At 41.0% G+C, this 27,558-nt stretch overlaps 1 protein-coding gene across 15 annotated transcripts in view; it reads left to right on the forward strand.

The window, feature by feature from the left end:
* The first annotated feature begins 1,992 nt into the window (after positions 1-1,992).
* The window catches only part of LOC134392269 (sodium channel protein type 2 subunit alpha-like), a 59,074-nt gene continuing 33,508 nt past the window's right edge, over positions 1,993-27,558 (forward strand). For 2 of the 15 annotated variants that reach the window (XM_063116445.1, XM_063116450.1), the window contains exons 1-13: positions 1,993-2,265; positions 2,469-2,587; positions 5,660-5,749; positions 7,421-7,549; positions 8,388-8,479; positions 9,588-9,824; positions 10,789-10,852; positions 12,781-12,922; positions 14,567-14,773; positions 16,690-16,971; positions 18,250-18,588; positions 21,033-21,165; positions 22,809-23,047. In XM_063116445.1, the coding sequence (XP_062972515.1) occupies positions 1,993-2,265; positions 2,469-2,587; positions 5,660-5,749; positions 7,421-7,549; positions 8,388-8,479; positions 9,588-9,824; positions 10,789-10,852; positions 12,781-12,922; positions 14,567-14,773; positions 16,690-16,971; positions 18,250-18,588; positions 21,033-21,165; positions 22,809-23,047 (2,346 nt within the window). Of the gene's footprint in view, positions 2,266-2,468; positions 2,588-5,659; positions 5,750-7,420; positions 7,550-8,387; positions 8,480-8,577; positions 8,670-9,587; positions 9,825-10,786; positions 10,853-12,780; positions 12,923-14,566; positions 14,789-16,689; positions 16,976-17,118; positions 17,136-18,249; positions 18,589-21,032; positions 21,166-22,808; positions 23,048-27,558 lie in introns of all 15 variants that reach the window. The other 13 variants (XM_063116451.1, XM_063116444.1, XM_063116449.1 and 10 more) reach the window with 13 other exon arrangements.

Below are 27,558 nucleotides of genomic sequence, written 5' to 3' on the forward strand. Positions count from 1 at the left end.
CTGTTGCACATTCCAAGAGGAAGCAAGCAGTTGAGGATGGTTTTATGCATGTTTTTCGTCTGCCGAAGTGACTTCCACATAGGAAAAAAGCATAACACCCTATGGTCACGTGCAACAATTGCACACGTGTGCTTTTCTCCCTGTGTATAACTGCTGAATGCAGTAATTGGGTGCCATTTCCGAGCACTGCAGCTTCTTGCGAAAACATATGAGATGGAGAGAGAGAGAGAGAGAGAGATCATTGCATGTGATGAACTATACATGTGTTTTGAACTTTATCCTACATAGAAATTTCTGAATAACACATTGAGTGGGAGATACTGTCCAGTCAAATGTCTAGGGAGAATGATAAGCACCTCCCCATTTTTGTGTTGTAGCATACAGAGATGGCTTGGGAAAGAGGCAGTTTTCTTGGCCTTCTGTAGTGACTAATATGGCCTTGGTATGCCCAAAGTCTTATGAAATGGGCCTAGTGATCTTAGGATAAGGGCTAGGAAAAGAGCATATATAAGCCCTGTGCCTGCCCTGCTCATGGACAGCGTTGATTAGTGCAACTCTCAGGATCTTTTGACATTCTGAATCAATCTGGTCTGTGGCTCATCACACTTTATGGGAGCCAGGGTCTTATTTTTATATGTCTCCCTAACTTGCCATTGAGCAGATACGTTTTTGATTATTATTATTATTTGGTCTTTCCAGGGTGCTCTTTCTTTCCTTGGCATGAGTGTGAGTGTGTGTGTGCGCTTGGTTGGTTTGCTGGACTGACTGGTTAGTAATTGTTTGTATTTTGCAACTGCTTCGGCATGTGGCGAAGGCTTCAAGGCTGAGAAGCATGGGAAAGTGCCCCTGAAGTTTATCCCTGCATAACAATGGATGGCAAGTCGCTCACAGGGCTGGGTGGCTTCTAGAGTCGTCTGCTGTCCAAGATGTCAAAGGGTAATGACACTCAGTGGAGATGGGCAGGTGCCATGGTGGGGCCTACTTCTCATCTGCCTCCATGTATTGGAGATAGGGCTATCAGTTGTTAGGGTTGAAGCAGAGGCTCAAGGGTAACGTGGCAGCTTGATAACCATGCCAGTTTCCCTGTGCAGCAGGTTAGGATTTGCCACAGTGGTCTCAGGTTAAAGCCTTTCCTTGTTGTTTATAATGTATTAAATAAAGTTTTGGCTTAGTTTTAAGTCTCAATGACTTGCCTGTCACTTTCCTTCCTTTTCCACTAAGAAGCTTTGGGAAGTGACCCTTTTTTATATTTATACAGGATTAGATTCAGTACCATGGTCAGCTCCTTAATCAGTGAAAGGCCTCTACCCAGAGCTCTATCAGATGAGTGTTTTCTTGCAAGCTCATTACTGGGCACTCACAGATTTTCGTGGGTCCCTCTCATGACGTTGTCTGCTCCTGCACGCCTCCTGCTGTTAGATGATAATTGAGGAGGAGCCCATGGAGCTGGTCAACAGAAAATAAAAAAGATACATACTATATTTGTTACTTGTCATTAAAATCAATGGTGTCCTTTGCTGTACACCTTTGGAAGAAGCAAACAGCAAAGCCAACGATTGGTTGTGATCCTGCATGCAAAAATTAAGCAAGACTGTACACTGGTTCCCAATAGTATGACTGTGATATGAATGGCATCAGCCCTGTTCAGATGTTTTAAGTCCTTGCTTAAGGAGTACCTGCTAAGTCTCATTTCAGTAACGGAAAATGTCAGCTTGGGTTTTTGAAAGGCGCTAATTAGGAGTTAAGTATCCATGTCCCACTAACTCTCAGTGGCCTTTAGAAGTCTAATTTCATTTGGAAAATCTCGATTGTACTGTTATAAAGAGCTCAGTTTATTGGTCTAGGGTTTGTTTGTTTGTTTTCTTAATGCTGCTTTCTTTTTTCCCCTTATTGTTGTTGCTTCTTTTCTTTTAACACTTTAATGCCTTTTTCTCTCATAGGTCATTTTTTTCATAAGAATTAAAAAGTAATCCAAATTTGCAGAATGAAAAGATGGCACAGGCGCTGCTCGCACCACCAGGACCAGATTGCTTCTTCCGGTTCACTAAGGAGTCCCTTGCAGCAATTGAGCAAAGGATCGCTGAAGAAAAAGCAAAGCAAAAAACTGAAGAAGAGCAAAAGGATGAGGACAATGAAGAAAACAAGCCCAAGCCAAATACTGACTTGGAGGCAGGGAAGCCTTTGCCCTTTATTTACGGAGACATCCCTCCAGGAATGGTGTCTGAGCCCTTGGAAGACCTGGACCCTTATTATGCAAATAAAAAAGTAAGTGTTTATAACGAGTGAAGCTTGAGCATAGCTTTTCATAGTAAGGGAGATACGTTGTCATAGTGGGGAACCACAGTTTCCCATTATATTTGAACTGGGCCTAAAAGTAAGCTAACGTAATGTAGTTGTCTTTTTCATATTCAGCTTTTGTCGAATATCATTATAATCCTGCTTTTCCGTATTTTGTTCCCCATTTGTAGACATTTATAGTATTGAATAAAGGGAAGTCCATCTTCAGATTCAGTGCCACGCCTGCCTTGTACTACTTCAGTCCTTTCAGTACTATTAGAAGAATTTCTATAAAGATTTTGGTTCATTCATATCCTTTTTCAAGAAGTGTATTTAAAACTATAGGTAGCCTGATTTAAATAGAAGCACCAGGATATTGGAATAGCTGAGTGTGGTTTTATTTACAGAAGTTCTTAATTTTGCCATTTGAATGGACACAAATTGTTTTAATTAAATTATAGTTTCATTTCATTGGAAATAAAGTTCTACCATTCAGATCAAGCAAAACCAAAAGCCTCCCATGAATCAAAGGTCTCCTTCTGTCATCCAGACACTTTTGAGCTTCGCCCATTCCCCCGTTTTCCTGCAGTTGCCTGTGTCCCCTGAAAATCCGCTCAGGACATTGGAGGAGGTGGTACCTGAGTCTGCAGAGGCAGGGGGGAGTCAGTGAAAGTTACCTCCTATTTTCTGCCTGCAGAATAAAACTCTGGATCCAACCTTATACCATTAGCAGCACAGCATTAACATTTTAGGGTGACAATACACTTTTTCATCTTGGATTTATAAATATTGTTGAACCTTCTTAAATAGAATTGAAAAACAACAACATTCTAAGAACACATCCCAGTCACATCCCATTCTTAAAAGGTTGTTCTTTGCAATGATTGGGATAAATGTCATTCTCAAAGATGCTGTGTGGCAATTGGCTAACAGTTTCTCATATATCATATTGCACAGATGCTGGAATATATATATATATATATATATATATATATATATATATATCATGGAAATAGAAGGATATTATAGTACCATGTTACAGTATACTTCTCCTCATATGTAGTTGTTTTTAAATGGATACCGTTGTTTTTATACTGTTGCTTTTATGTTTTTGATGGTTTTAAATTTTGTATACTTTTTAATGTTCAGTGTTTTTAACTTTTATAAACTGCCCAGAGAGCTTCGGCTATGGGGCGGTATATAAATTAAATAAATAAATAAAATAAGTCTGGGAAGAATCCAACAGGGCACTTATGCCCCTGCCAATTCCTTTCTTCTCTGCCGATTTCCTTCCACATATGGTGGGACCTGCCAGCTCTGTTGTGCATGTAGGGCGCACTGTTTACATAAGGGAGATTTAGCACAAACCCTGAAATAAGCAGAAATTAGTGAATCTAGAAGAGTTCTACTGACCTGGGAGCTCCACTGACCTGCCTCCTTCCATTAACAAGCATTTAAACTAATTTAGGTTGCTCCTGGAAGTGCTAAATGGCCATTACATAAGTGGCGGGGTACACTTGTGCAACAAAATTGGCAGGACATAAGAGAATTGGCAGGGGTATAAGCACCCCATTGGATTTTGCCCTCTTTGTCTTAAAAATGTGAATACATTTAAAGCTCCATCACACCAGTGTTATAGCCTGCTGTCATCATGGGTTGTGTGCAAAGGACTCAGATGATGTCGTCCACGTTCTGCCCTGACCACTCTTTCGACTCCCCTCTTAGAGCTGGTTTTTTTGGTGCGGGGAAAGTCTGGTTCTTCCGGTAAATCGAAAGGACAATGCACTACCCTCAATGTGTATTTTCATCCATTGTTTTCAATCCAATGTTCTGTGGGCGTGTTTTCAAGGGGCGGTATTGATGACGAAAGAGAGGGGTGTACCTTTTCTCCAGCGGGTGTTTTTAAATTCAAATTCAAATCCTTTCCTCCTGCTGCTTCCTGGCTGCTGGGTTGAAGGAAAGAACTTTCGTTCTTTCACCTTTACTTTGTATTGTACTTCCGTTCGTCCACCTTTGCTTCATGACTTGCTTTGGGCAGGCAGGAAAGTGAGAGGGGGATGCATTGGTGACATCGTAGAGGCAGGGGGGAGTGAGTATGGGTGTTCCCCACCTTCATTCCCTAGGAGGCTACCTGGCATGCTCTCTGGGCTGGTTTCCCCACCAAGGTGTTAAGCTGGACTGGGCTGGCTGCCTAGCTTCTCCTCCCTCACCTTTTCCTCTCTCCCCTCCCTCCACCTGCATCTCTTTCTCTCGCAACACTTTGCAACCTCCAGTGGCAGCTGATAGGAGTTTTAGTTGATTAATCAATTAATCTATGGATTAAATTTGCATGTGGGTTATAAGCAGTCCCTCTGGAGCAAGAAGAGGTCCCATTGAACTCTGTTCTTCCTCCTGAGTAGGCATTTTCACCTGAAAAGAAATGTGGAAAATGCACCCTCCTTGCCAGCAGCGCCCTCATTTTTAACTACAGATCTGCTGGTTCCTTTACTCAAAAGTAAATCCCATTGATTTCAACTGCATTTATTTATTTATTTATTTATTTAAGCATTTTTATGCCGCCATTCAGCCAAAAAAGGCTCTCACGGCGGCTTACAAAAGTATTTCTTGACAGTCTTTATATTTATATAAAGTATTTATATCCCACTCATACTAAAATCCCATGCATGTTTACCTTTGAGTAAACCCCATTGAACAGAGAGAGACTTACTTCTGAGTAAACCCATATAGAACTGACTTTTAATAGTGTGGTCACTCAGAAGCATTCTTTTTTAAGTCTTAAAACAGCAAACTGGAAAGAAGTGCTCTGCAACCCCATGCTTACTCTTGAGCTCTTACTTCTGTTTACTCAGAAGTAAGTCTCTCTCTGTTCAATGGGGTTTATTCAAAGGTAAGCCTGCATCTGATTTTAGTATGTTCACACTCCAAAGCCTCCAGGCAGGGTGAGGGGAACGGGCATAGCCTAGGCATCAGGGAATAACCACGTAGGGAGGGAGGGTGTGGTGTTCAACTAGCACCAACCAATGAACTGTAGGGGAAGGTACAAAGGAGATCTGGGGGTGAGGTGCATCTCAACGGAAGAACACCGATATGCTGGTGCGCATAAGAGGAGAGGTGTAAAGATGAATGAAACGTAAAAGCGCAAAGGTGTAAGTTGATCAGGCTTTCACATGCTATGGAAATGAGAGCGGATAATTCGAGGGTAAACCAGGGCAAATGTGCAGGTGTGATGGAGCTCTTCGGCTGTATCCCCATACTGACTGACCTTGGAACAAGCCCCCATTGAATTCAATTGGATGTCTTCTGAGTAGACGTGTGTAAGATTGCATTGTTAGGCGAGATTATTAGCCTGGAATTTATTATATCTTCCTTAATTTAATCCAACATTATTCAGCATGTTTATTATGTTCACTATTCTGACAAACTGTGTATTCATGACTCTGAAAGAACCTCCTGAATGGTCAAAGTCTGTGGAGTAAGTGTATTGTTTGTTCTTTCTTCTCTGTGTTGCATGGGTTTAATATGCTAGGTTTGTTAGGGTGACCGTATAAAAAGGAGGATAGGGCTCCTGTATCTTTAACAGTTGTATTGAAAAGGGAATTTCTGCAGGTGTCATTTGTATATATGGAGAACCTGGTGAAATTTCCTCCTTATCACACCAGTTAAAGCTGCAGGTGCCCTGCCCTCTTTTGTATCTGGTCACTCTAGTATAGCTTCTGCAGCTTCTACTGTTGTGATGAAGAGGGAATTTCACCAGATTCTCCATATATACAAATGACACCTGCTGAAATTCCCTTTTCTATGCAACTGTTAAAGATACAGGAGCCCTGTCTTCCTTTCCATATGGTCACCCTAGATTTGTACAGCTCTTTAATTGCATTATTTTAAGAGCTGTGCATCCCTGAAAATACTTCCAGGCAGTGATATTGGTTTTCTGGAAACATTTGAATTGGAAACTTTCCTGAAATATTTTCTGATGCCCCGACTAAGGGTGTGGTCTGATTTAGCATGTTTATTTGATTTAAATTTATTTAGCAAACTATCAAGTACCCATTAATTTTATGTCCCAATAGCCATAGGTATTTGAACTGAAATATTTGATTAGCAAAACAATTAAGTAAAACACATGGGCAGAGCAATTCTGTGATCCCTGGGAGGACATGGAGGTAGGGGAGGATAGGGAGAAAGAAATGGGTCTGCTCAATGTGAGAACGTTCCCCCTTGCCAGCTCTGTCCACCGAGAGGTTAGGAATTTGGATGGGCTCAGATGCCCATCTGGTTTAAATTGCATTTAAAGTGAAATGGGAGGTTGTAAAAGCCTCTGTCACTCCACCCACGCTGCCTGGATCTTGTCTTTTGGATTTTAATGTGGCTCAAATGTCATATTCAAACAAATTCAAAGCTTTTTATGAGAATTCATTTTATTGGAATACATGTAAAATTATAACGATAATGACCCGGAGCCGGCGTTTGCTCCCACCAGTAGGAACACCCCTTGAGTGAATTTCCACTCAGGATAGTTGTAGGGATGGATGAACCTGTAAATTTAAGTTTATTTCTGTTTCTCATTTTTCTAGTCTTAAATTTGCTTCATTCTGAATTTGGAAAATTGCCTCCCTTTTTGTTCTCTTGTGCTGCCAGTTAGTCCTTCTTTCAGACTTCAATCTCCTTAATTATATATTACTGCTCCTCCTTAATCAGCTACAGAGAAGGAATACTTCTCTCTCCATTGAATACTTGGTGCGCTGGAACTGAACTCCATGTAAGCCTCTGGTGGCATTTTTAAAAATAGCCCTCCATTGTTATGTCTGGATTTGTAACATTTCTCACTAACCACCAAAGTTTTAATGAGGACTTAAGATTCCTTAAGTACTGTAAAATATCTGTAATTCTACAGTAGAGTGATTTTCAGCACTTGCATAAACATCTAGCATCTTTGCTGAATAATATGTTCATTTTAACCACAACACAGAAATAATAAGAAAAGGAGGGGGTTAATATGGTGATGGAAGAGCATCAAATCCTTGTAATGGGGCTTTATGAGCTTTCTCTTTATATTGTGCGAAAATGTTTTTAAGAAGTGAACAAATATTTATATTTAATCCTATGGAATGAAAACATGGCTTGGGTTTTCTCCTCCCTTCAGATACACATTCACTGGAATTTATACATTTGAGTCACTTATAAAGATTTTTGCAAGAGGTTTCTGTATAGATAGCTTTACTTTCCTTCGAGACCCCTGGAATTGGCTCGATTTCCTTGTCATTTCATTCGCGTAAGTATTCAGCATTTTTTTTTTAAAAAAAAGGGTAATGAGTAGATTTTGAAAAATGGATGCTATTAGGTTTTCATCTGCACAATTTACCCCTTAACAAATGTTAAAATTTTAATTATCAAATACTTCAGAAGTAGTGTTTCTAAATATTAGCAAATAAAAGGTACTAATCTTGCCTTTAGTTTAGATTTGATTAATTTGGATGACATCCAGTTAATTCCTCCCACTGACTGAACGGCTTCCATTAGTGGAATATGGAGGGGGTTGTTCCCTTCCCCCACAGCCTCACTCACACCTTTAAGAACTGCTCTGGGTTTGGGGTGGGTGGAGAAGAGAGAAAAATCCAGTGGCACAATTGGATGTCTTCCCATGCAACAATGACTATGGCACTTGTATTTGAAATTGACGTAGTACTTCTTGCTGTAACATTAATGTAATTGACATTCATTAAAACAGGCATAAGTAAATACATTTACACAATCTGAAAATTATATTTCAAGCCATTCTGATTTGAGAGATACATTTTGAGATGTGATACATACATTTCAGCAGGTATCAGTGGTCCCTGATGTCTGTTGTAGATTTTCAACGTGACGCTAAGCATTAAATTGCCCACTCTAGCGTAATTTATTTTGGAGAATATGCAGAGAGGGAATGGGACTGTTGCGGACCTGCCCACACTTACTTGGGTAGAAATCTATTGGACATGGGATTGCACTGAATGCAGACGCAAATAACTTGTTTAATTGCCACCCCCCACCCCCCCAAAAAATGAAGTGTTCAGGTAAGTATCATAACATCTGCCTCAATTCTGAATTACTGTGATTTGATTCTACAGGTATATAACAGAATTTGTAAACCTAGGCAATGTTTCAGCTCTTCGAACTTTCAGAGTATTGAGAGCTTTGAAAACTATTTCTGTAATCCCAGGTAAGAAGTAAGTGGTGTAAGGTGTTAGGTCCCTTGTTCCTCCCAACTGTTCCTTTTTATCCTGTCATTGTGTTTGTGTGTGAACTCCCCTATTACAGATATGTGACAGAGTTTGTGGACCTGGGCAATGTCTCAGCGTTGAGAACATTCAGAGTTCTCCGAGCATTGAAAACAATATCAGTCATCCCAGGTGAGAGCGAGGTTAAACACAGAGGCTGAATTTTAAATTCACCAAAGCATGAATTTAACGGCTTTTGGGATATGCATGGTTGCTAGCCTAGCCATGTATTGTTGTTTTAAATAAAAGGAATCCAGATTTTTTTAAAATTGAAATGATTCCCTTTATTGTTGCCTTTAAAAAAATCAGCCTTTGAGTTTAACATAATATTCTTGCATGAGATCATATATAGATTTTGTATGTTGCATATTAAAATATTAAATTTTCTCTCCCTCTTCAATATGAAAACAAAATAGTTTTGACCTTCATGTTTGGATATCTGTTCCTGTTTGTTGAAATAACTTGGGATTGAAAATTTCAATGTTTAGAGAGCTGAATCATGTGCAAAATTGATAGCAATAAGCCAAGAAGATATAGCATGGACATTGCATGAAATATTACCCTGAGATACCTTTCCTTTCTATCGTCTGGCTTGAAAGGACATGCTTCAATTAAGTCATGTGTGGGGGGAAATTATGATGGGTACATTTTTTTCTTTACATGAAATATATGCAAAGCATGAATAACTAAATCACCGGCTTTTATATGGCTAGTTTAGAGATGGTGTACTTTTCATTTCCATTTGCAATTTCCATTTTGAATAGCTTTCCATTTGTCATGAACGAAAAGGCTTTCAGGTATAGAAGCTATCTGCATGAAATCTTTCATTTCACTGGCTATACTCTGAATGCAATTCTGGCCTTAGCTAGACCTAAGGGTTATCCCAGGCAAATGGAGGGGTCATCCCTGCCTGCTCCTGGGATCCCCTGTGTGTCATTTGGATGCACAGGGACGATCCCGGGATATAGGCCTGGTCTAGCCATGGCCTCTATTACATGACACCTAAAGCAGGAGTCAAAGGTTTGTTGTATTTTTTCCCCTCCTGTTTAGGGCTGAAAACCATTGTGGGAGCGCTCATTCAGTCTGTGAAGAAACTCTCGGATGTCATGATCCTGACTGTGTTTTGTCTGAGTGTGTTTGCACTGATAGGGTTGCAGCTGTTCATGGGTAACTTGAGGCACAAATGTGTGATCTGGCCCCTAAACGATTCTGCTCATGAAGACCCACGGTTTAAAGTCCACTTCAATGGAACAAAACTCATGTGGTCTGAATACATTATAGACCAAGGTGAGGTTTATTAAAAGGGCCTTTGTGGTACAATGAAACACCTGGGTACAAATTTAGGTGCTTCCATGAAATCAGGCAATGGTCTTGGGCAAGTTAAAGAATCAACCTCACACTAGGCTTACTCACTGGCCATTATCTGTGAATTTTTCTTCAGACTCAGACCAGCTTCAGGGGTAAATGTTAGCACCCATATTCCAGCATGGAGCCCACTGCTTACGTCCAGAGCTTTCTGGCTATGTTGCTATGACTCTTTTCTGTTGCTGCATGTTCACATGCCTTCTTTGAGCATGCAAGCAGTGACAAAAGGGAGAGGAAGGAGCAACCTCTAGTTTTCTTGCATTTTTCCTCTGTGTGGCAGTAGTCTGGGTGTCAAGAGAGTGGAAAGTGGTGAGAAGGAGGTGGGAGGAGACCACTCATAGAGGTAGCCACATTATATGCATCTTCCATTGTGCCCTAAATCTCATTTAGTATATAGCTTGGATTTAACATGATCCCTTAATTCTTAAGCAACTGGTTAGGAATTACCTTCTCCAGCTGATATTGATGACTGAATAATGGAACTCCTAGAATCTCAAGAGTATCTCAAGAGTAACATATAAGCGCCTTCATATATTGAAAGGGAAGGGACCCCTCCTCTTGGACCCACTGCCAATGTTGTGTATACTGGCTAGACCTGCTCTTGATGTCTTGTAGGCATGCAGCACCTGGTGAAATTCCCTCATCATTACAACAGTTCAAGCTGCAGAAACCCTGCCCTCATTTGTATCTGGTCACTCTAGTATAGCTCCTGCAATGACACCTGCTGAAATTCCCTCTTCTATACAGCTGTTAAAGATACAGGAGCCCTGTCTTCTTTTTCATATGGTCACCCTAAACATGCCCTTTTGTAGCAAATCTGTTATAAAGAAAGTAATCTTGATGATTTGAATAAAAACACAATAAGATACTTTTTTCCCCTTAACAGACTACCATTACTATTTGAAAGATGCAAAGGATCCCTTGCTTTGTGGAAATAGCACAGATGCCGGGTAAGCAACTTTCAAAATGTTGTGTACAAAGACCATTAATAAGGCAAACTAAGCTGGCTAGTTTATTCTATACCATAACTTGGATCTTAAAAACTACGAGCAGATTTCCAGTCATGGAATGGGGCTTCCTTTTTCCCCCCCACAACCCGTTTGCTCCTCAAAAAGCTGCTCCTGAGGGTTGGGGGATACTTCAGTGAGGTGCAGGGAACTGAGCAGCGGGTTGGTCTCGATGACCTTATAGGCCCCTTCCAACTCTGCTATTCTACGACTCTAGGAATTGGCAGAAATCAGGCCTCCACTTGTGGGCATGGCCCTGTCTACTCATGCAGGGTGAGTGGATTCAAGCCATTTGCTTTATAAAGTGCCAATTTACCATAGATATTTATTTCCCGTAATGTCTTTGTAGAAATGTAGAATATTGCCTCAAATTCTAATACGTTAATATGACTTACTTTATACAATTAATTTTAATATCAGGGGCCTAGTTTAGGTTGCAACAGAGTTTTTCCCTTTTCTTTCAAAAGGAATGGAGGAGCAGCACCCCAAAGTGGAAACAATAAAAGGGGGGGTGTTGTTTTTTCAAAATGATACTCAGGAAATGGAAATTCGCTGTGGTGTACTCTAAAGGTTGTATCCAGCAGTGTCATTCTGCTAGCAGAATGGACAACACTGGATGAGCAAATTTTCCCTCTTCCCTGCTGTCCTCATCCACCGCCACCCCCCAAATCTACTCCAGAGTTGAGTTGCTCTCTAGAACAGTATTAGGGGACATGTGGGCAGGGGGCTGCACCAGAGAGTAGTAGAAAGGAAACTCTCATGGTGCAAGTGGAACTCCACTTGCCTAACATTAGATTTAGCCCTAAGTGATACATATTCTTTACAGAATTGTTGCCAACGATCTTGCCAGTGACTGTTTCTGTGTCAGTTTTGCATGCGTTCATGAATTACCCTGTTCTGTCCTATTTTACATATCAATCCACTTTAAAAAAAATTGAAAACTGCATTAAAAACTTACTTAAATACATATCTTTGAATGATTTTCTCATAAAATATACATTTATAAGTATGTTTCACCTCAAAATACACATTTTTAAATGCATTTTACCTTAAAATAGGCCTTTCAAAACATGTTTTGGTTAAAAAAAAAATTGAGCTGAAAACTGCATTGTGAAATTCAGAGAAGTATATATATATAAAAAAACCCCAGAAGGATAATTACATCCCAATCTGCATATTTGTCCTGGAAGCATGGGAGTTTGCATCAGAAAACACAAAGATTGAATTCCTCAAGCATAGGGTTACCATATGGAAAGGAGGACAGGGCTCTTGTATCTTAATAGTTGTATAGAAAAGGGAATTTCAGCAGGTGCCATTTATATGCATGCAGCACCTGGTGAAATTCCCTCTTCATCCCAACAGTTAAAACTGCAGAGGCCCTGCCCTCTTTTCCATATGCTCACCCTACTCAAGCATAGCTGTATAAAATACTGACAGTGCAATCCTAGGCATGTCTATTCAGGAGTAAGTCCCATTATTTTCAATGGAGTTTGCTCCCAGGTAAGTGTGCATAGGATTGCAGCCTCTGTAATCTTATGCACACTTACCTGGGAGTAAGCCTCACTGAAAACAATGGGACTTACGTCTGATCAGACTTTCCTAGGATTCCACTGTACAGCTTCCTTGCCTCTGAAGAAAAGCACATCACAACACATTGATCTTATCACACACCACCATAGATTTCTATTTTACAGGCATCAGTTTGGGGTTTTGCCTCCTCTGTTGTTATTGTTATTTTAATTTTAGGGATTTCTTTTATCATATTTAAAATGTGCTAACCGAAACTGTTCCATATGAATACATTTGAGTTAGGAGGCACATTGTCAATTCTGACATAGAAACAGACATTTTGCCGTTGTCTTATTTTGTAGCAAATGTCCAGAAGGATATACGTGTCTCCAAGCTGGTCAAAACCCCAACTATGGCTATACAAGTTTTGATACATTTAGCTGGGCCTTCTTGTCACTCTTTCGGCTGATGACTCAGGACTACTGGGAAAACCTTTACCAAAAGGTGAGAAAGTCTTCAAATGAAATTTTACTGATTCAGGGAAAGCCTATGTTAGGGAAGAAAAACCTTTCATGTAAAGAATTATTGCAAGAGCAGGTTCACCCTGAACCCCCAAAAGAAAGGACTAGGCATCACATTCTGCGAAGAAAACCATGACAATATGTAATGTGGTTTGTACAACCATAGAAGTTTCTTTAAATCTGTTTTCATTCAAATAAAGTGGTACAATAAAGTAGAACAGATAATATATTTGTAGGCCTTTTCAGCATCTAATGTAATATGGCTGTGCAGCCTTCAATCTTGGGGGATCTACTTTGGATTTTTCACTAGAACTCTGAGATTCGCCAGCTGGAGATTGGTGCACTTAGAATCAACAAATTCTGAACCCAAGAATTACTTTTGAATACCAGAACTGAATGGAGGTCACAGTCCTTCCACACAAAAATCCACTCCTAGTTATCTTCCCCACCATTTTAAGCAGTATATTTTGGGGAGGGGAATGAGGAAGCATTTCCTTGCTGGTCATGTTAAACAATTGGGAGTCAGAAATCCTTGCTGATCTACTTCAGATCACCCAGAGATCTGCCAGTAGGCCCCAGTGTGGTACAGCAGAATAGTAGATCCAAGATGAAGAATGGATCTACAGTGGTTGAGTGTGGGTTGTTGTTGAAGTATGGGTTGTTTATTGAACTGTGGGTTAATATGTTGTCTGAATGTAGGATATTTTCCACAGGGTGGTTTGTTAACCATGCAGTGTGGCATAAAAGTAAAGGCAGCATCAGGCTCCACTCCTCCCCAATCAGTGTGTTAATTGAACACCTGGACACCCATGCACCATAACTAAAGGCTATTTTCAGATAGTGTGTGTAGACTGGGGGCAGAACCTGCCTTTCTCCTATGCACATTCATTCTGTGTGTGGAACCAAACACCTGAGAAGGTGTTTAGGCAAATCAAAGGAAGAAAAAGTATTCCATGTACAATTCAGTGCAGAAACAAAGCTTTCTGCATGCACAAGCTTCCCTATTTATTGGCGTGCAAAATATCTGACTGATTGTTCCACATAAGGAGCACAGTAGTTATTCTAACTTACTTTCTGAACTATTATGTAAAAACCATCTTTTAAATTATGTTTAGTAAAATGGAACAAATCCTTCACACTTGCTGGTAAACTCGCAGATTGGGGTTTACTTCTAAGGATGTTTGTTTGGCTAATCCTTTCCTTTTTTTTAGGGAATTTACATACAAATGTTCCATAATCCATATTTTTAAATTTCAATATTTAAATGTTCTGAAATTTTGTTCCAAACAGCTGTGCTGATAATGCACATATATTATAAACACTCTCTCTCTCTCTCTCTCTCTCTCTCTCTCTCTCACACACACACACACACACACACACACACACATTTCCTTATAAATACTTTAATAAACACCTTTTGGGTAGTATTTGGAAAAATCTGTAAATTGGATTGAATCCAGAGTAGGACTCCTATCATTTGTGGAAGAGGCTGCAGTCATATGGGGGCTACTGTTCATAGAAGGGAGAGGGAAGGCCATGTTGAGGCTATTGGAGGTGGGGTTTTTTGTGTGTGTGTCTAAAAACATATAGGACCGGGTCTTAACTTACATGGCGTTTGCTTTTCCAGACCCTGCGTGCTGCTGGCAAAGGATACATGGTATTTTTTGTTCTGGTGATTTTCCTGGGCTCTTTCTACCTGATCAACCTGATCTTGGCTGTTGTTGCCATGGCCTACGAGGAGCAGAATCAGGCCAACATGGAAGAGGCAGAGCGGAAGGAGGCTGACTATCAGCAAATGCTTGAGCAACTGAAACGGCAACAAGAGGAAGCTCAGGTACTGGAAATGTTTGTACCTTTTAGAATGGATTGTATAACACTTGAATAATGATTCAAGAAAGGAGGAGGAGGAGGAGATACTGTAGCAGTAGGAAGTAAGGGATTCATAGAGCTTTCTTTGACATAAAAATAGAGCATCCTTTACTCAAGGTAGAGCTATCTGTTCATCTGTGGATTGTAGCATTTTGTAGAGAGTAGTGTTGCATCAAAGTAGTCAACGCAATTCCACATGAAAGGAAACAACCCACATAAATGGTCTGTGTCCATTTGTGGTGCCTCCTCCTTGACTCTATGAAGAAGCAGCATCGGCAACAAGAAGAGGGAAGCACTTCTCAGAGGACGCGGGCACCCATGGGCCGCAAAGGCATGTTCAGAGTTATAGTACTGGCATGTAGAGTAGCTGATTTTTAAATAAAGCATGGGTTAGCAAACCAGGTCACTATCTCTCAAGCTTAACTCCACTCTCACTTGACCTCTCGCTAACTGTTTTTGTTCTCCTTCTACCTGACTTTCTCCAACTGTTGGGTGTTTTATTGTGGTTTTAATTTTTTGTGAACCGCCCAGAGAGCTTCGGCTATTGGGCGGTATAAAAATGTAATAAATAAATAAATAAATAAACTGCAACTAACCCCACCCACCATTTCATTCTAGCCTCAGCTAACAGTCATTCCTCCATTAATTCTTTTGTTTCAATAGTCAGGCTTTTACATAAAAATAATAAAGTTTATTCAGTAATTCCTGCACCTGTCTTGGAATGTTTAGTTATCAGGATAAAAAATATGCTGGGGAAAATCAGCATAAAAAATCTCATCAAGTTAAAAGGGCTTTGGGGGAAAATGCACTTGATACTGGAAAGCCATTAATGCAGTCACTAGGCCAGCCTGCCTGGGAAAAAGAAATCCATAATCAGGGTGCCACAAGTAAGAAGGCCCGCTCTCCAGTTGTCTCCCACCACACCTCAGACGGTGTTCAAAGATTAATATGTTATTCAGGGACCTAGGCTTATGTCTACAACTCTCAGCATGCTTTGGGTGGGAGGGAAGAATTATCGGTCTTTGGCAGCCATCATCTGGAATTGGCTTGCCATCCTGGGCCTGAAGGGGAGCACTTGGAGTCAGCTCCCTCAGTCACTAGGCACCACTGGGAGTGGGAGGGAAATAGAGTACAGCTCCAGGCCTGTCGCCGACGGCAGCGACTGACCTAACCATCAGTCAGTCGGCTGGCTCCCTCACAGCCTACCTATGGGCACATATTGCACAGTGCAGTGTGGATTGGATTGACCAGACTTCACTTCCTATGAGCATCAGTGGCAGGACTCCCATTGGGCAAGTCAGGACCACAGTGAAAGGCATGCTGGGAGTTGTAGTTTTCATTTTCTGTGGGGACAAGGAAAATCATGGCGGCAGCTTCAAGGTGGCCCTGGCCATGCATCAGAGGTGAAAGAGAGAGAGAAAAAAGAAAAGAATTTAATTAGTTTTAAACTTACCTCATAGGCCTAGCACTGGCCTACCTTGCAGAGTTGTCATGAGGGTGCAAGAGGAATTTGATTCATTTAAAAGTTAACTGACAGGCCTAGCACCAGCCTACTACTTTAAGATGATTACCCTGCATACATATATCTTAGTGCGGGGGCGGGGGGGGAAGCAATGCCAGATTCTACTTATAGTGATCAAATCTCACCCAAATCCTTAGAGAAAAGACATTTCATTAATACTTTGGAAGAGGAACCGCAGTGAACACATCAAGATGTGTTCTCTCTCTCTCTCTCTCTCTCTCTCTCTCTCTCTCTCTCTCTCTCTCTCTTTTGGTGTACTTGAAGTCAAGCTAATGTATTCTGGAAAAATGTAACATTTTGTGGTAGTTGAGTTTGCCCTAGGCAGAGCATTAACAATGCTTGATCTCTTGTTATTACAGGCTCTAGCAGCAGCAGCAGCTTACAGAGACTTTAAGGATGATGGTGCACTTGGAAGACTTTCCGAAACTTCTTCAGAAATGTCAAGACTAAGCTCCAAAAGTGCTAAAGAAAGACGGAACCGAAGGAAGAAAAGACGGCAGTTATCTTTAGGAGAGGATAGAGTGAATGGCAAAAAAATGGCAAAATCTGAATCGGACAGCAGCATAAAAAAGAAGGGCTTTCGATTTTCTCTAGAAGGAAAGGGACTTACGTATGAGACCCGGGTTATTTCTCCATACCAGGTATGTTGTGCTACTGTTTGTACTGCTGTAAATGTTCTGCTTCCAGGCAGAACCTGGATGATGGAGTGACCGTCAGATAGATCCCGTATCCTGGTTCAGACATATTGTTCTGTGACAATGGTGGAGATCTTCTGAAACTGAAATCAGCCTTAGGGCTGAAAGATGTTCCCCACCCCCCTGTCCTATGTGCAGGGAAGAGGGCAGGCAGAAGGAAAGCCCAGGGAGGACATTCACAAAGACCCTCTACCAACCATTATTATATACTACTACAGGTGTTTAGGATCTCTAGCAGTATATAACAACGGAGTCTCAAGCTTTGGTATCCTTTTATTGTTTGAGAATCAAAGAGCCGAAAGGAAGCAGGGGCAGATGTGCAATTTGAGGCGAGAAATCATTGCTCAGGGCAGAGGATGCTTTGCCCTACCTCCACCTGCTGCTTCTCCCTTGCACACCCCTTCCGCAGTGATTTTCTCACAGCTGGCTGTCTTTCCTTTCCTTTTTTTAATTGTCCAGTTGTGTTTGTCATTGATATGTGGAAAGTCAAACAGTTGCTACCTGAATAGTATTAATTGTATTAATTAGAAAGGAAGACTTTTTTAAATCTATGCAGTCTTCCATGACAGAATCGCTCTGTTCACACTGTGGCAAAGAGAAATGAACTGGGATCCGCACGTCGTACCCAGAGCACTTCTATGCGACCCCAGTGCACCCCGAAAACGATAGTCTAACTTGCCTGTAAAAGAAACGAGGAAGAGGCATTGTTGCTGGCGCCAGCGAGCTCGGGGGAAGAAGGCGGGGTGGAGAGCTTCTTCCGCTCTCCACCCCGCCTTCTTCCCCTGAGCTCTCCTCGCCGGTCGGCGAGGAGGTCTGTGGGTGGCGGCGGCGGCGGCATGGATGTCTCTTCTCGGCTCTTCCAAAGGCAAGTTACACAATCGCTTTCACATCGCACTGGGGTCGCTTAGAAGCGCTCTCGGTATGACGTGCGGATTCCCCCCTGGTGACATCAGAAGAACACTAAAGAGTGCAGGATTTTTTTTTAGGGTTCCTAATTTACCTAATGGTATCAGCTTGTCAGAACCGCTAAAGTTTTGGGGAGTGGTTGCGGGGTGGGGAGGTCTTTAAGAATCTGCACAAAGCTTTATTGGTAATATGTTAATTGTTGCCGAATGTTCTGTGATTGGGAAAGTTTGCTAGAATTTCTTTAAGGAATAACAACGATGGGGAATTAGGTATTCCTTTGCAAGTTTCCATCTAACGGTTCCATTTATATCTCCATAGTCCATGCTGTTCCCCACAAGACGCAATAGCAGAGCAAGTTTTTCCAGCTTGAAAGGTCAAACCACCGAAGGGGGCTCAGATGCCGATAGTGAGCACAGCACATTTGAAGACAATGGAAGCCGTAGCGGTTCCTATTTTTTCCCACGCAGACATAGTGAACGGCGCAGCAGTAACATTAGTCAGTCCCTGTTGCCCGTGTTTCCAGTGAATGGGAAGAGGCACATCAGCGTTGACTGCAATGGGGTGGTTTCCTTGGTAGGAGGACCACCGCCACTCCTGTCGCCTACTGGACAGCTTCTCCCAGAGGTGATAATAGATAAAGCAACTACTGATGACAGTGTAAGGATGCTTTAAGTAGCATAGGCATGGTGGCTCTACAGAATGGAATCCAAGCTGTGAATGCTTCTGCATCTTGGGAAAGCTTTATAGCTGCAACTACCCGGGCTTCAAAGTCGTGCCATACAGAAATGGATGGTCTAGCTTTTGCTGCGCGTACTTGCAAACACACACTGAGCAGGCAATGTTTTTTTGTTCATAAAGGGGGAAATGCATTTATTTTACAGGGCCAAATGTTCATTTATTGTATCCTAAGTCGATGCCTGTTAAATGCCAGGCGGCCCTTCCCCATTTCATTTTCCTTGCTCCTGCTCATTCCTTCTCCCCGACTCCACCTTCACCAGCTACTTCCATGTCCTTCTCATTCTTCTATTAATCCTGTCCTATTGCCTCTCCCTAGCAATCCTGAGCACAATGAGGGCCAAACTACATGTTATGCTGATTGTGTAGCTGCACTCAATAGTTTTGTTTAGTGGGGCCATTCAGAAGACACCTTAAACCATGGCTTTAACTATGGTGGTTAAGCCAGAAAGCCAGGCTGTGTTCAGAAGACACCTTAAACCACAGCTTTAACCACGGTGAATAAGGCTTTTTTGGTTAAAGCCGTGGTTTAAAGTGTCTTCTGAATACAGCCTGGCTTTCTGGCTTAGTCACCGTGGTTAAAGCCATGGTTTAAGGTGTCTTCTGAACGGGGCCACTCTCATGTAAGCACACATGGGCCCAATTCCAATAGAGATTCCCGCCCCCCATTTTTTTAATCCTTACCTCTAGCAGGGTGTGTGGAATTGGTGGTGGCAGGGGGTGGAGAGATTTGGTGAAGGGAAGCTTTATCCCTCCCCTCGTGTAGTACTAATCCAATTTGGAGCCATGCTTGCTTACATGAGAGTAAAGAGAACTATCACACATAGCTACACAATTCGCATAATACATAGTTTAGCCATAAAAGAGCAAAAAGGCACTTCCCCTCACCTTGCCAGTAACCTACTAGGGCACATAATTCCCCCCTTTCTTAGTGTTGCTCTAGGATGAACAAGGCTCTTCCTGCAAGTAGCCCCCCTGCCAACTCAAGAACTGGCTTTGGGAAAGGCCTAGCAGTAGGCAATAGATCCTCTCAAAAACTCTCTCTCTCTCTCTCTTTCTCTCTCTGCATGTGTCTGTAGCCCTCTAAATTGTGGGAGCTGCAATCTGGACCAGGATCATAGTGGGGGTGGGAGCAAATGTTTAAAGCCCCTAGCCCCAATGTCAGGGTCCCAGTCTAGATCGGAGGTGCCATCTGGTCATTTGTGAAAGAAAAATCTTGCATTCAAGGGCAAGCCATGTGATTAATATCGCATTTAGTTTGACCCCAGTTGGGAAGCCAATCCAGCTCCACTCCAGATCACCATCTGTAAAATGGGCATAATTGCTGTATTGCTGTACTTCAGTTTCTTAAAAGGTACACTCATTTTATTCAGAAGTTTCAAAACATTGATTTGTAATAAATAGACACTGACTGATGACTCCTCACTTAACTGTTACATTGTGTTTGCAGGTACATGCAGTATTTTTCCCAATAAATCACCCTTGATTCATGATTGGCATGCTTCTGCTCAATTAAACCAGACTTTTATTGTTAGTTAATTTTAGTTACAAAAGAATGTGACATGCTGTAAATGAGAGAAATCAGACATCAACTATAGTAGATATTTTAATAAGGAGACACACTCATGGGTGGGTTGAAGGCCTGCAGGAACACTGCTTCTCAAATTTAATGCTGATAAGTAAAGTAATTGTTGCCTTTGCATGACCTGATTTTTCAAATTTTCTTTTCTTGGACTCTGACATGAAAGCTATTTGGATATCTAAGCATAAAACCAGAAACTCCTGAGCTCTGGTTCTAGTTCTTCATGCTTTTTCCATTAGCTTATTTGCTTAATGGGATTTAGATCAATAATGAGAGAGCCATCAATAATCAGACATTTCTCCCAATGTTCTGATTCATAACCATGCATAAAATGTCATATGTGAATTAGGAGTTTTACCAATATTCATGATCCTAACACCAGTTTGGGGAAGCAGAAGGATATAGGGTAATTAACATGTTAACCTGTAACATTTATGGGATGGCAAGTGTGAGAGTACCTGAGCTTTGGGCCTGCACCTGGACATACCTGCCCGTAACACCAAGCCATATGCCTGACCTTGCAAAACAGTAAGAGTTCACCTGGTGCTATGTAACATGAATAAAACACATTCCAACATTTCAGTTGTTCCTTTAAAACAGATATATGAAACACCTGAATCTGAAATGCTAGATATTCCAAAAAGTCTGGCATAATAAATGCAAAGAACCACTAAGTTGCATGTGGCATGAACTTCTTGATGCTTCAGTGTTCATGGTGTTAATTTTCTGGTACATGCTTCCACCTCGTTCATGTTGACAATTCAGTCTTTGTGCTTCACTGCAGAGCACTGCTTCTGAAATAGATAGCAGAAAAAGGCGGTCAAGTTCTTTTCAGGTATCGATGGATTTACTGGAAGATCCCACCATAAGGCAAAGAGCTATGAGTATAGCAAGCATAATCACAAACACAATGGAAGGTAAGTGTGTATATGTGTTTATAGCATCCTGAAATGTTGTTCACGTCCTTTCACTTGTCTGGTAGTTCTAGAAAAAGGCTATGATAAGATATGAAGGATGTTATTAAACAAGGAGAATTACACTAGCGGTAATTATTAGGCAGAGGCAACTAAGAAAAGGGGGGGAACTATCGGGGACAATGGTCTGTTTCACACATGCATGTTCATTACTTGCTAACTGCAGGATCAACACCACAGAACTAACACTTCAACAGAACTTTTGTATCATTTCACCTCAAGCTCAGGAGGAGGTGTTTGAGATGACCTATGTATAATAGGAAACTAATCTGTCTGGGAAAGTATATGAAAATATATCTGAAAATCCAAAACTAACAGCATAAATTAGAAGATAAGAATAATAAATTATGCAATCCAGTTGTCAACTTCTGTTGCTTGAATGGTTGATGTGTGCCTTCCTGTCACAGACAGTGTGTCTAGTGAAACTATTAAGGTAGGATGATTATAGCACAGTTCTCTGCTTCTGATCTTCCGTAGGAGTGAGAACAACAATTCACTCCTAGGAGAGACAGAAAAGGTTGCAGATGACAATACAAGGTGTTTGGGTATGGTGCAAACCAGCGCCTCTGCTGCCACCACAGACACTCACTAGTGTCAGGGCTGGGTAGCAGTTTTGTTCCTACTCCAATGGCATCTCTGATTGCAACCTATAGACCCCAAATTGTTATTGATGATGATCAGCATTTTTTTGTATTTGAAAAAGTGAAAAGCTGTGATTTATTTATTTATACATATATTTTGTTTTATTACATTTATATACCGCCCCATAGCTGGAGCTCTCTGGGCGGTTTAGAGATGGTGAGAAGCAAAGTCTTTTTGACATTGGGCCTGTTCAGATGACACGCTAAGCCATGGTTAGCCACTAACCCCCTTTGCAGCAAATGGTTAGTGAGCATGTTTAAACTGTGGTTATGTAGCCACCATGGCCAGGAATGGTTCACATGTGACACTCTAAGCCATAATGTTTCACTCAAGATGCTTAACCACCATGGTTTAGCGTGTCGTCTGAACAGGGTCACTGGACACTCCAGGTAGTTTGGCCATCTGAGTACACCACATGAGTGAGTGGAAGCCATTCACTCCTATGATCAGAAGTAAAACTCTGGACTGATAGCAAAACCTTCTCCCCATCCTTGACATGTTGGGCAACATGGCCTCCTCTAAAAAGGAGCTCACAAAGATGGAACTTAATTCAGATTTGGACAGACAAGGGCCAGATTCACATTTCATTCCTTCTGCCCCCCTCCTGTCACTCTTCTGTTAAAATCTAAACATGAATTGTTCTCCCTCTCAGGCCAATCTCTCCCTTAAAAATCTGATAACATGCAGAAAAATTGCACCAACTCTTTGAAATCATTCTGCATAAATACCAAGATACAGTGTCTTGTCCTTTTCCTCTAATTTCAGATATTGTAGAATTCAGTAATCAAATAAAGCTAAAATAATGTAAAGCTACAGATGCATTAAGGCATATAATTAATTTACAATTTTCAAATCACATTTCAGTTATGTGGGGTTTTTTCTTAATTAGTATAAAGCATTAAATGAATATTTGATGTTTATATTTTCAATTTGGCTTTCTTAAGAACTTGAAGAATCCAGGCAGAAATGTCCACCATGCTGGTATAACTTTGCCCACACTTACTTGATTTGGAACTGTTGCGACAGATGGTTAGAAATAAAGAAAGTTGTTCATTTAATTGTGATGGATCCATTTGTCGATCTTGGCATTACCATCTGCATTGTTCTGAACACGGTGTTTATGGCCATGGAACATCATCCAATAGAGAAATCCTTCAGCGAAGTTCTTAAAAATGGAAATCTGGTAAGCCACATTTTACAGGAAATTATTTTCTAATTTTTGTGAACCGCCCAGGAAGCTTCGGCTATTGGGCGGTATAAAAATGCAATAAAATAAATAAATGGTAAATGTAAATAAAGATTTTGCATACACTCCCCAGAAACATCTCATACCTGGAAGTGGGAAAGTATACAGGGCAGGGCTAACAGGAGTTAAATAACCTTTGAGGCAGAATAATTGAAAACATTATGAGACACGAACCTCCTTCAGGCATTTTCCTCCATGCATGCAGAGAATGACCGTGCTTAGACAACACAGTGCAGCTCATCACAGACGCCAAGTTAAATATGCAGCCCCCGCTCGGAGGTTCAATCAATCAGTCAGTCAGATTATTTCAGTCTACAGATCATAACACAAAATGTATAAAATATACATATATATGAATACAGTACATTGGTTGGATATTATTATTATTATTATTATTTATTTATATAGCACCATCAGTGTACATGGTGCTGTACAGAGTAAAACAGTAAATAGCAAGACTCTGCCGCATAGGCTTACAATCTAATAAAATCATAGTAAAACAATAAGGAGGGGAAGAGAATGCAAACAGGCACAGGGTAGGGTAAGCAGGCACAGGGTAGGGTAAAACTAACAGCGATTATAACTAGATTCAAACTACAAACTAAGAATCGTAATAAATGATTGTACACAAATAAAATCCATGGTCAATTAAGAACTAAGGCAGGATCTACACTACTTCTTTATAATGGTACTGAAGTGCACTGAGAACTGTTCGGGCCCATGACATATTCCATATACCATTTTCAAACTGCTTTCGAAGTGTTATATCCAGCTTGGTGTTGATCCGGCCTAAGAGTACATGAATACTCAGACACAAGTCAAATCCATGTTCATCCATCAGCAAAATAGTGCTAGGGTGACCATATGAAAAGGAGGACGGGGCTCTTATATCTTTAAGAGTTGCATATAAAAAGGAATTTCAGCAGGTGTCATTTGTATGCATGCAGCACCTGTTGAAATTCCCTCTTCATCACAACAGCTAAAGCTGCAGGAGCTACGCTAGAGTGACAGATACAAAAGTGTGACCAGATCCTGCAACTTTAACTGTTGTGATGAAGAGGGAATTTCAACAGGTGCTGCATGCATACAAATGACACCTGCTGAAATTCCCTTTCCAATACAACTGCTAAAGATACAAGAGCCCTGTCCTTCTTTTCATATGGTCACCCTAAACAGTGCTTTCTTATCGTATATCTGCTTTAGCAGTTGTGGTCTAGTTTAAATGGCCAAGGCTAGAAATTTGCTACATCCAGTGTAACCTGAGATTTAACATCTGCCAGCAGAACAGAAATGTAAAACATGTCCATATTTTCCAGATATGGTAAAGGTCTGGAGAAATAAAATGGGCTTTTAGATCTGTAGAATTCACTTTGGGCCTGTTCAGACAACACACTAAGCCATGGTTAGGTCGCGAACCCTTTTGCAGCAAATGGTTAATAAGAGTTTTTAAACCGTGGTTATGTAGCCACCATGGTTAGGAATGGTTCACATAACGCACTAAGCCATAATGTTTTACTCAAAACGCTTAACCACCATGGCTTAGCATGTCATCTGAACAGGGTCAGTATAATAAAAACAGGGACAACTGTTGAAATTGGCCACTTTCACAAGGACAAAATTTCAGATGTCGAGAAAGACCCCCCAAAATGCCCTTCCATCATTGCTGATAGTAAGGCATTTAGTCTAGCCCATGTAAATGCTCTTCTATAACAGTAGATATTTAAAGAGACGTGGTACTGGACAGATTGGTGGAGACTGCCTGATTGTAAACTGAGATGTGCAGTTGGACCAAGATGCACAGCAACAGCCCCATTGCTATAATCTGTACAAGTTGCAGATTTAGATCCAGAAGCCTCTGTTTGATACATCAAGTTGGTTTACCCATCTCAAATGGTAAGAGGTACAGCAAAGAGTATCTGATGGATTCGGATGCCCTGAGGTTGCCATGTCGTGCAATCCCAGCAAGTACGTGTTATGCAAGGGTTGGACCGGGTTTGTGCAACACAACAACCCCCAAGTGGGGGTTGCATATTTAATGTGTGGCCACACATGCCCTCTTGAGGTTTATATATAGTATTTATAAACCCTTTTGTTCACTATACCAGTGAACTAGCAGAATAGCAGCGGTTCTTAACTATGAAAGTCAGCAAAGACCAAATTAACTTCAAGACAGAGTCTGTTTTGTTTGGTACAAAAATAAAGTATTTTACTGATAGAAAATAACACAGTTTATGGCAATACAAATTTACACCAACATACTCACACACTTGGTCATACAGATTACAGCAGGGCTCACAGCAGTAGAGAGGGAATATTTTAATCTGGTTACAAAGCTCCAAAACTCTCTTTATATACACTTCCCTGAACAAATGATGAAACCACTAATTGGCAATGGCAAGACAATTAGACTTTTGCATCATCCCAATAATTCAATAAAGTCCAGCTGCAAACTTGACCTTTAAGCTGATTGACTGATGCTGAGTCTTCAGTTTCTTCCAGGTTTTACAGGCTTGTACAAAGATATGGAAATCACAAAAAACCAGTCCTAATTCAGGACTCCCAACACCCCTTCTTTTTTGGGTTTTCCACTATTTCACCACGTTACAACATTTGTACAGTTAATCACATTTTTAGCCCTGCCTGAAACCTAACGTTTCACAAATCTCCCAATGTTTGATGGCTCCTAACGGTTTTGTAAAGACGTCTGCCAAATTATTCTGGGACTCACAGTAGACTATGTGTTTTAAACTTTAACAGTCACTGGCTTCACCACTGGGACCTTAAAGTCCTTTATTGCTGGATCAGTCAAGTAACTTTACCACTCACCAGCACCATACTTAGCCTTTTTGTAAATCGCCACACAACTCTTGCTTCTTGGAACTTCCATGATTTTGGCTTACTTCCAAATATCAACATTCCAACGTTGCTTTTCTATCATTTGCACAGCCAATGCCAATTTGAATCAAAATAGCACAAAAATTCTCATCTGACCTCTGCAGAAAAATTTCTCCAGTGCTCCAAGGTTCGAGATACCTTAAGATTCCCTTAGACACTCCAGGCTGAATTTGTTTTACTACATAGAATAAGCACAAAGAGTAAAGCATATGATTTCACAGTAGAGAAAATGACGTTAGAGTCCCTCCCTATCCTGACTAAATTCCTTGGCGACTAGTTTCTAAGAAACTCTGTTAACAAGCGGCTTGCTGTTAAAAACTTCTCCTCAGTGGCAAGTTAAAGACTTCTGTCCCGGAGGCAAAAAAACTTCTTCTCCAAAAACCTTGTTGACTCGAAGACTAAGAATTAGGCTCACAGCTCATGTTACAAGCGTGTATTCCAAGACTATTGTCTTTGAGACCTGTGGGGGATATGCACCTCCTCCTCCTGTTGCTCTCTGTCTTCTGGCTCGGTCTGAGTTGCTACAGGCGTTTGCCTGCTAGAAGAATCTAAATCTAGTAAAACTGACGGATTATCTCTTGAAGAAATATCTCCTTCTCCACCTTGGCTCCTGTCCAGGATAAACAAACCGTTTTTTAAACTGGCAGTCCCCTTCAGTTCTCCATGCCTGGAAATAAAACATTTCCCCTCCTCAAAGGAGACAGAGAACTTTTTCTCCATTAGGTTTGACACACCTAAAAGAGAATGACTTAAGTTGGGAACAAAAATAGCATTAGCAAAGCTTTCGTTAAGGACAGGAATATGGCAAATTCCTTCTCCCTTCACTTCCTGCTTTGAGCCGTCAGCAAGGAAAATAAATCTGTTAGACGTGACTCTGAAGTCCAGGAAGCTTTCCATTCTAGTAGAAATAACGGAATTACAAGCTGAGTCTATCAGCCAGATAGCTGAGCTTCCGTTTCTTTCCTCCTTCGACATCTTGCTCACTCCGGCTGTAACGAGCTGTGCTGACTTCTTTGAACAAGAAGCATTTTTCCAGCGATGCTCAGAAACTTTCTCAGGTTGTAATCTCACTCTACAGTCAATCTTCTTATGTCCAATTTTGCTACATTTCCAGCAAATAATTGTTTTTTGTGGCTTGTGCTTTTTAGAAACTGAATAAGCAGATTCAGTCTCCTCCTTTCTCACAGTCCCGGTCTTAACCCCTTCAGAACCAGACCATTGTTGAAATGAGTCTGCCTTGCCGTTTGAGCTCACGGCTTCTCTCTTGGAATGTCTTTTCTGTTGTTCTTCTAATAATTTTCCGCACACATAATTCAGGGTTAAATTACGGACGGTCACTCCCTCTAGGGTAGTCACCAACACGTCCCAAGACGTTGGTAAGCTAGACAAAATAATATAAGACTTCATTTCCTCTGAAAGAGTCAAGCCAGCCGATGCTAAACTTTGGAATATTTCTCTCAGCTCCTGCAAATGTTTGCCAATATCTCCAGATTCTTTTAGCATCGTCCTATACATTCTGCGTGTTAAATTTATTCGAGAACCTGCTGTATCTC

Source organism: Elgaria multicarinata, chromosome 2, assembly GCF_023053635.1.
Source record: "Elgaria multicarinata webbii isolate HBS135686 ecotype San Diego chromosome 2, rElgMul1.1.pri, whole genome shotgun sequence".
NCBI classification, from domain to species: Eukaryota; Metazoa; Chordata; class Lepidosauria; order Squamata; family Anguidae; genus Elgaria; species Elgaria multicarinata.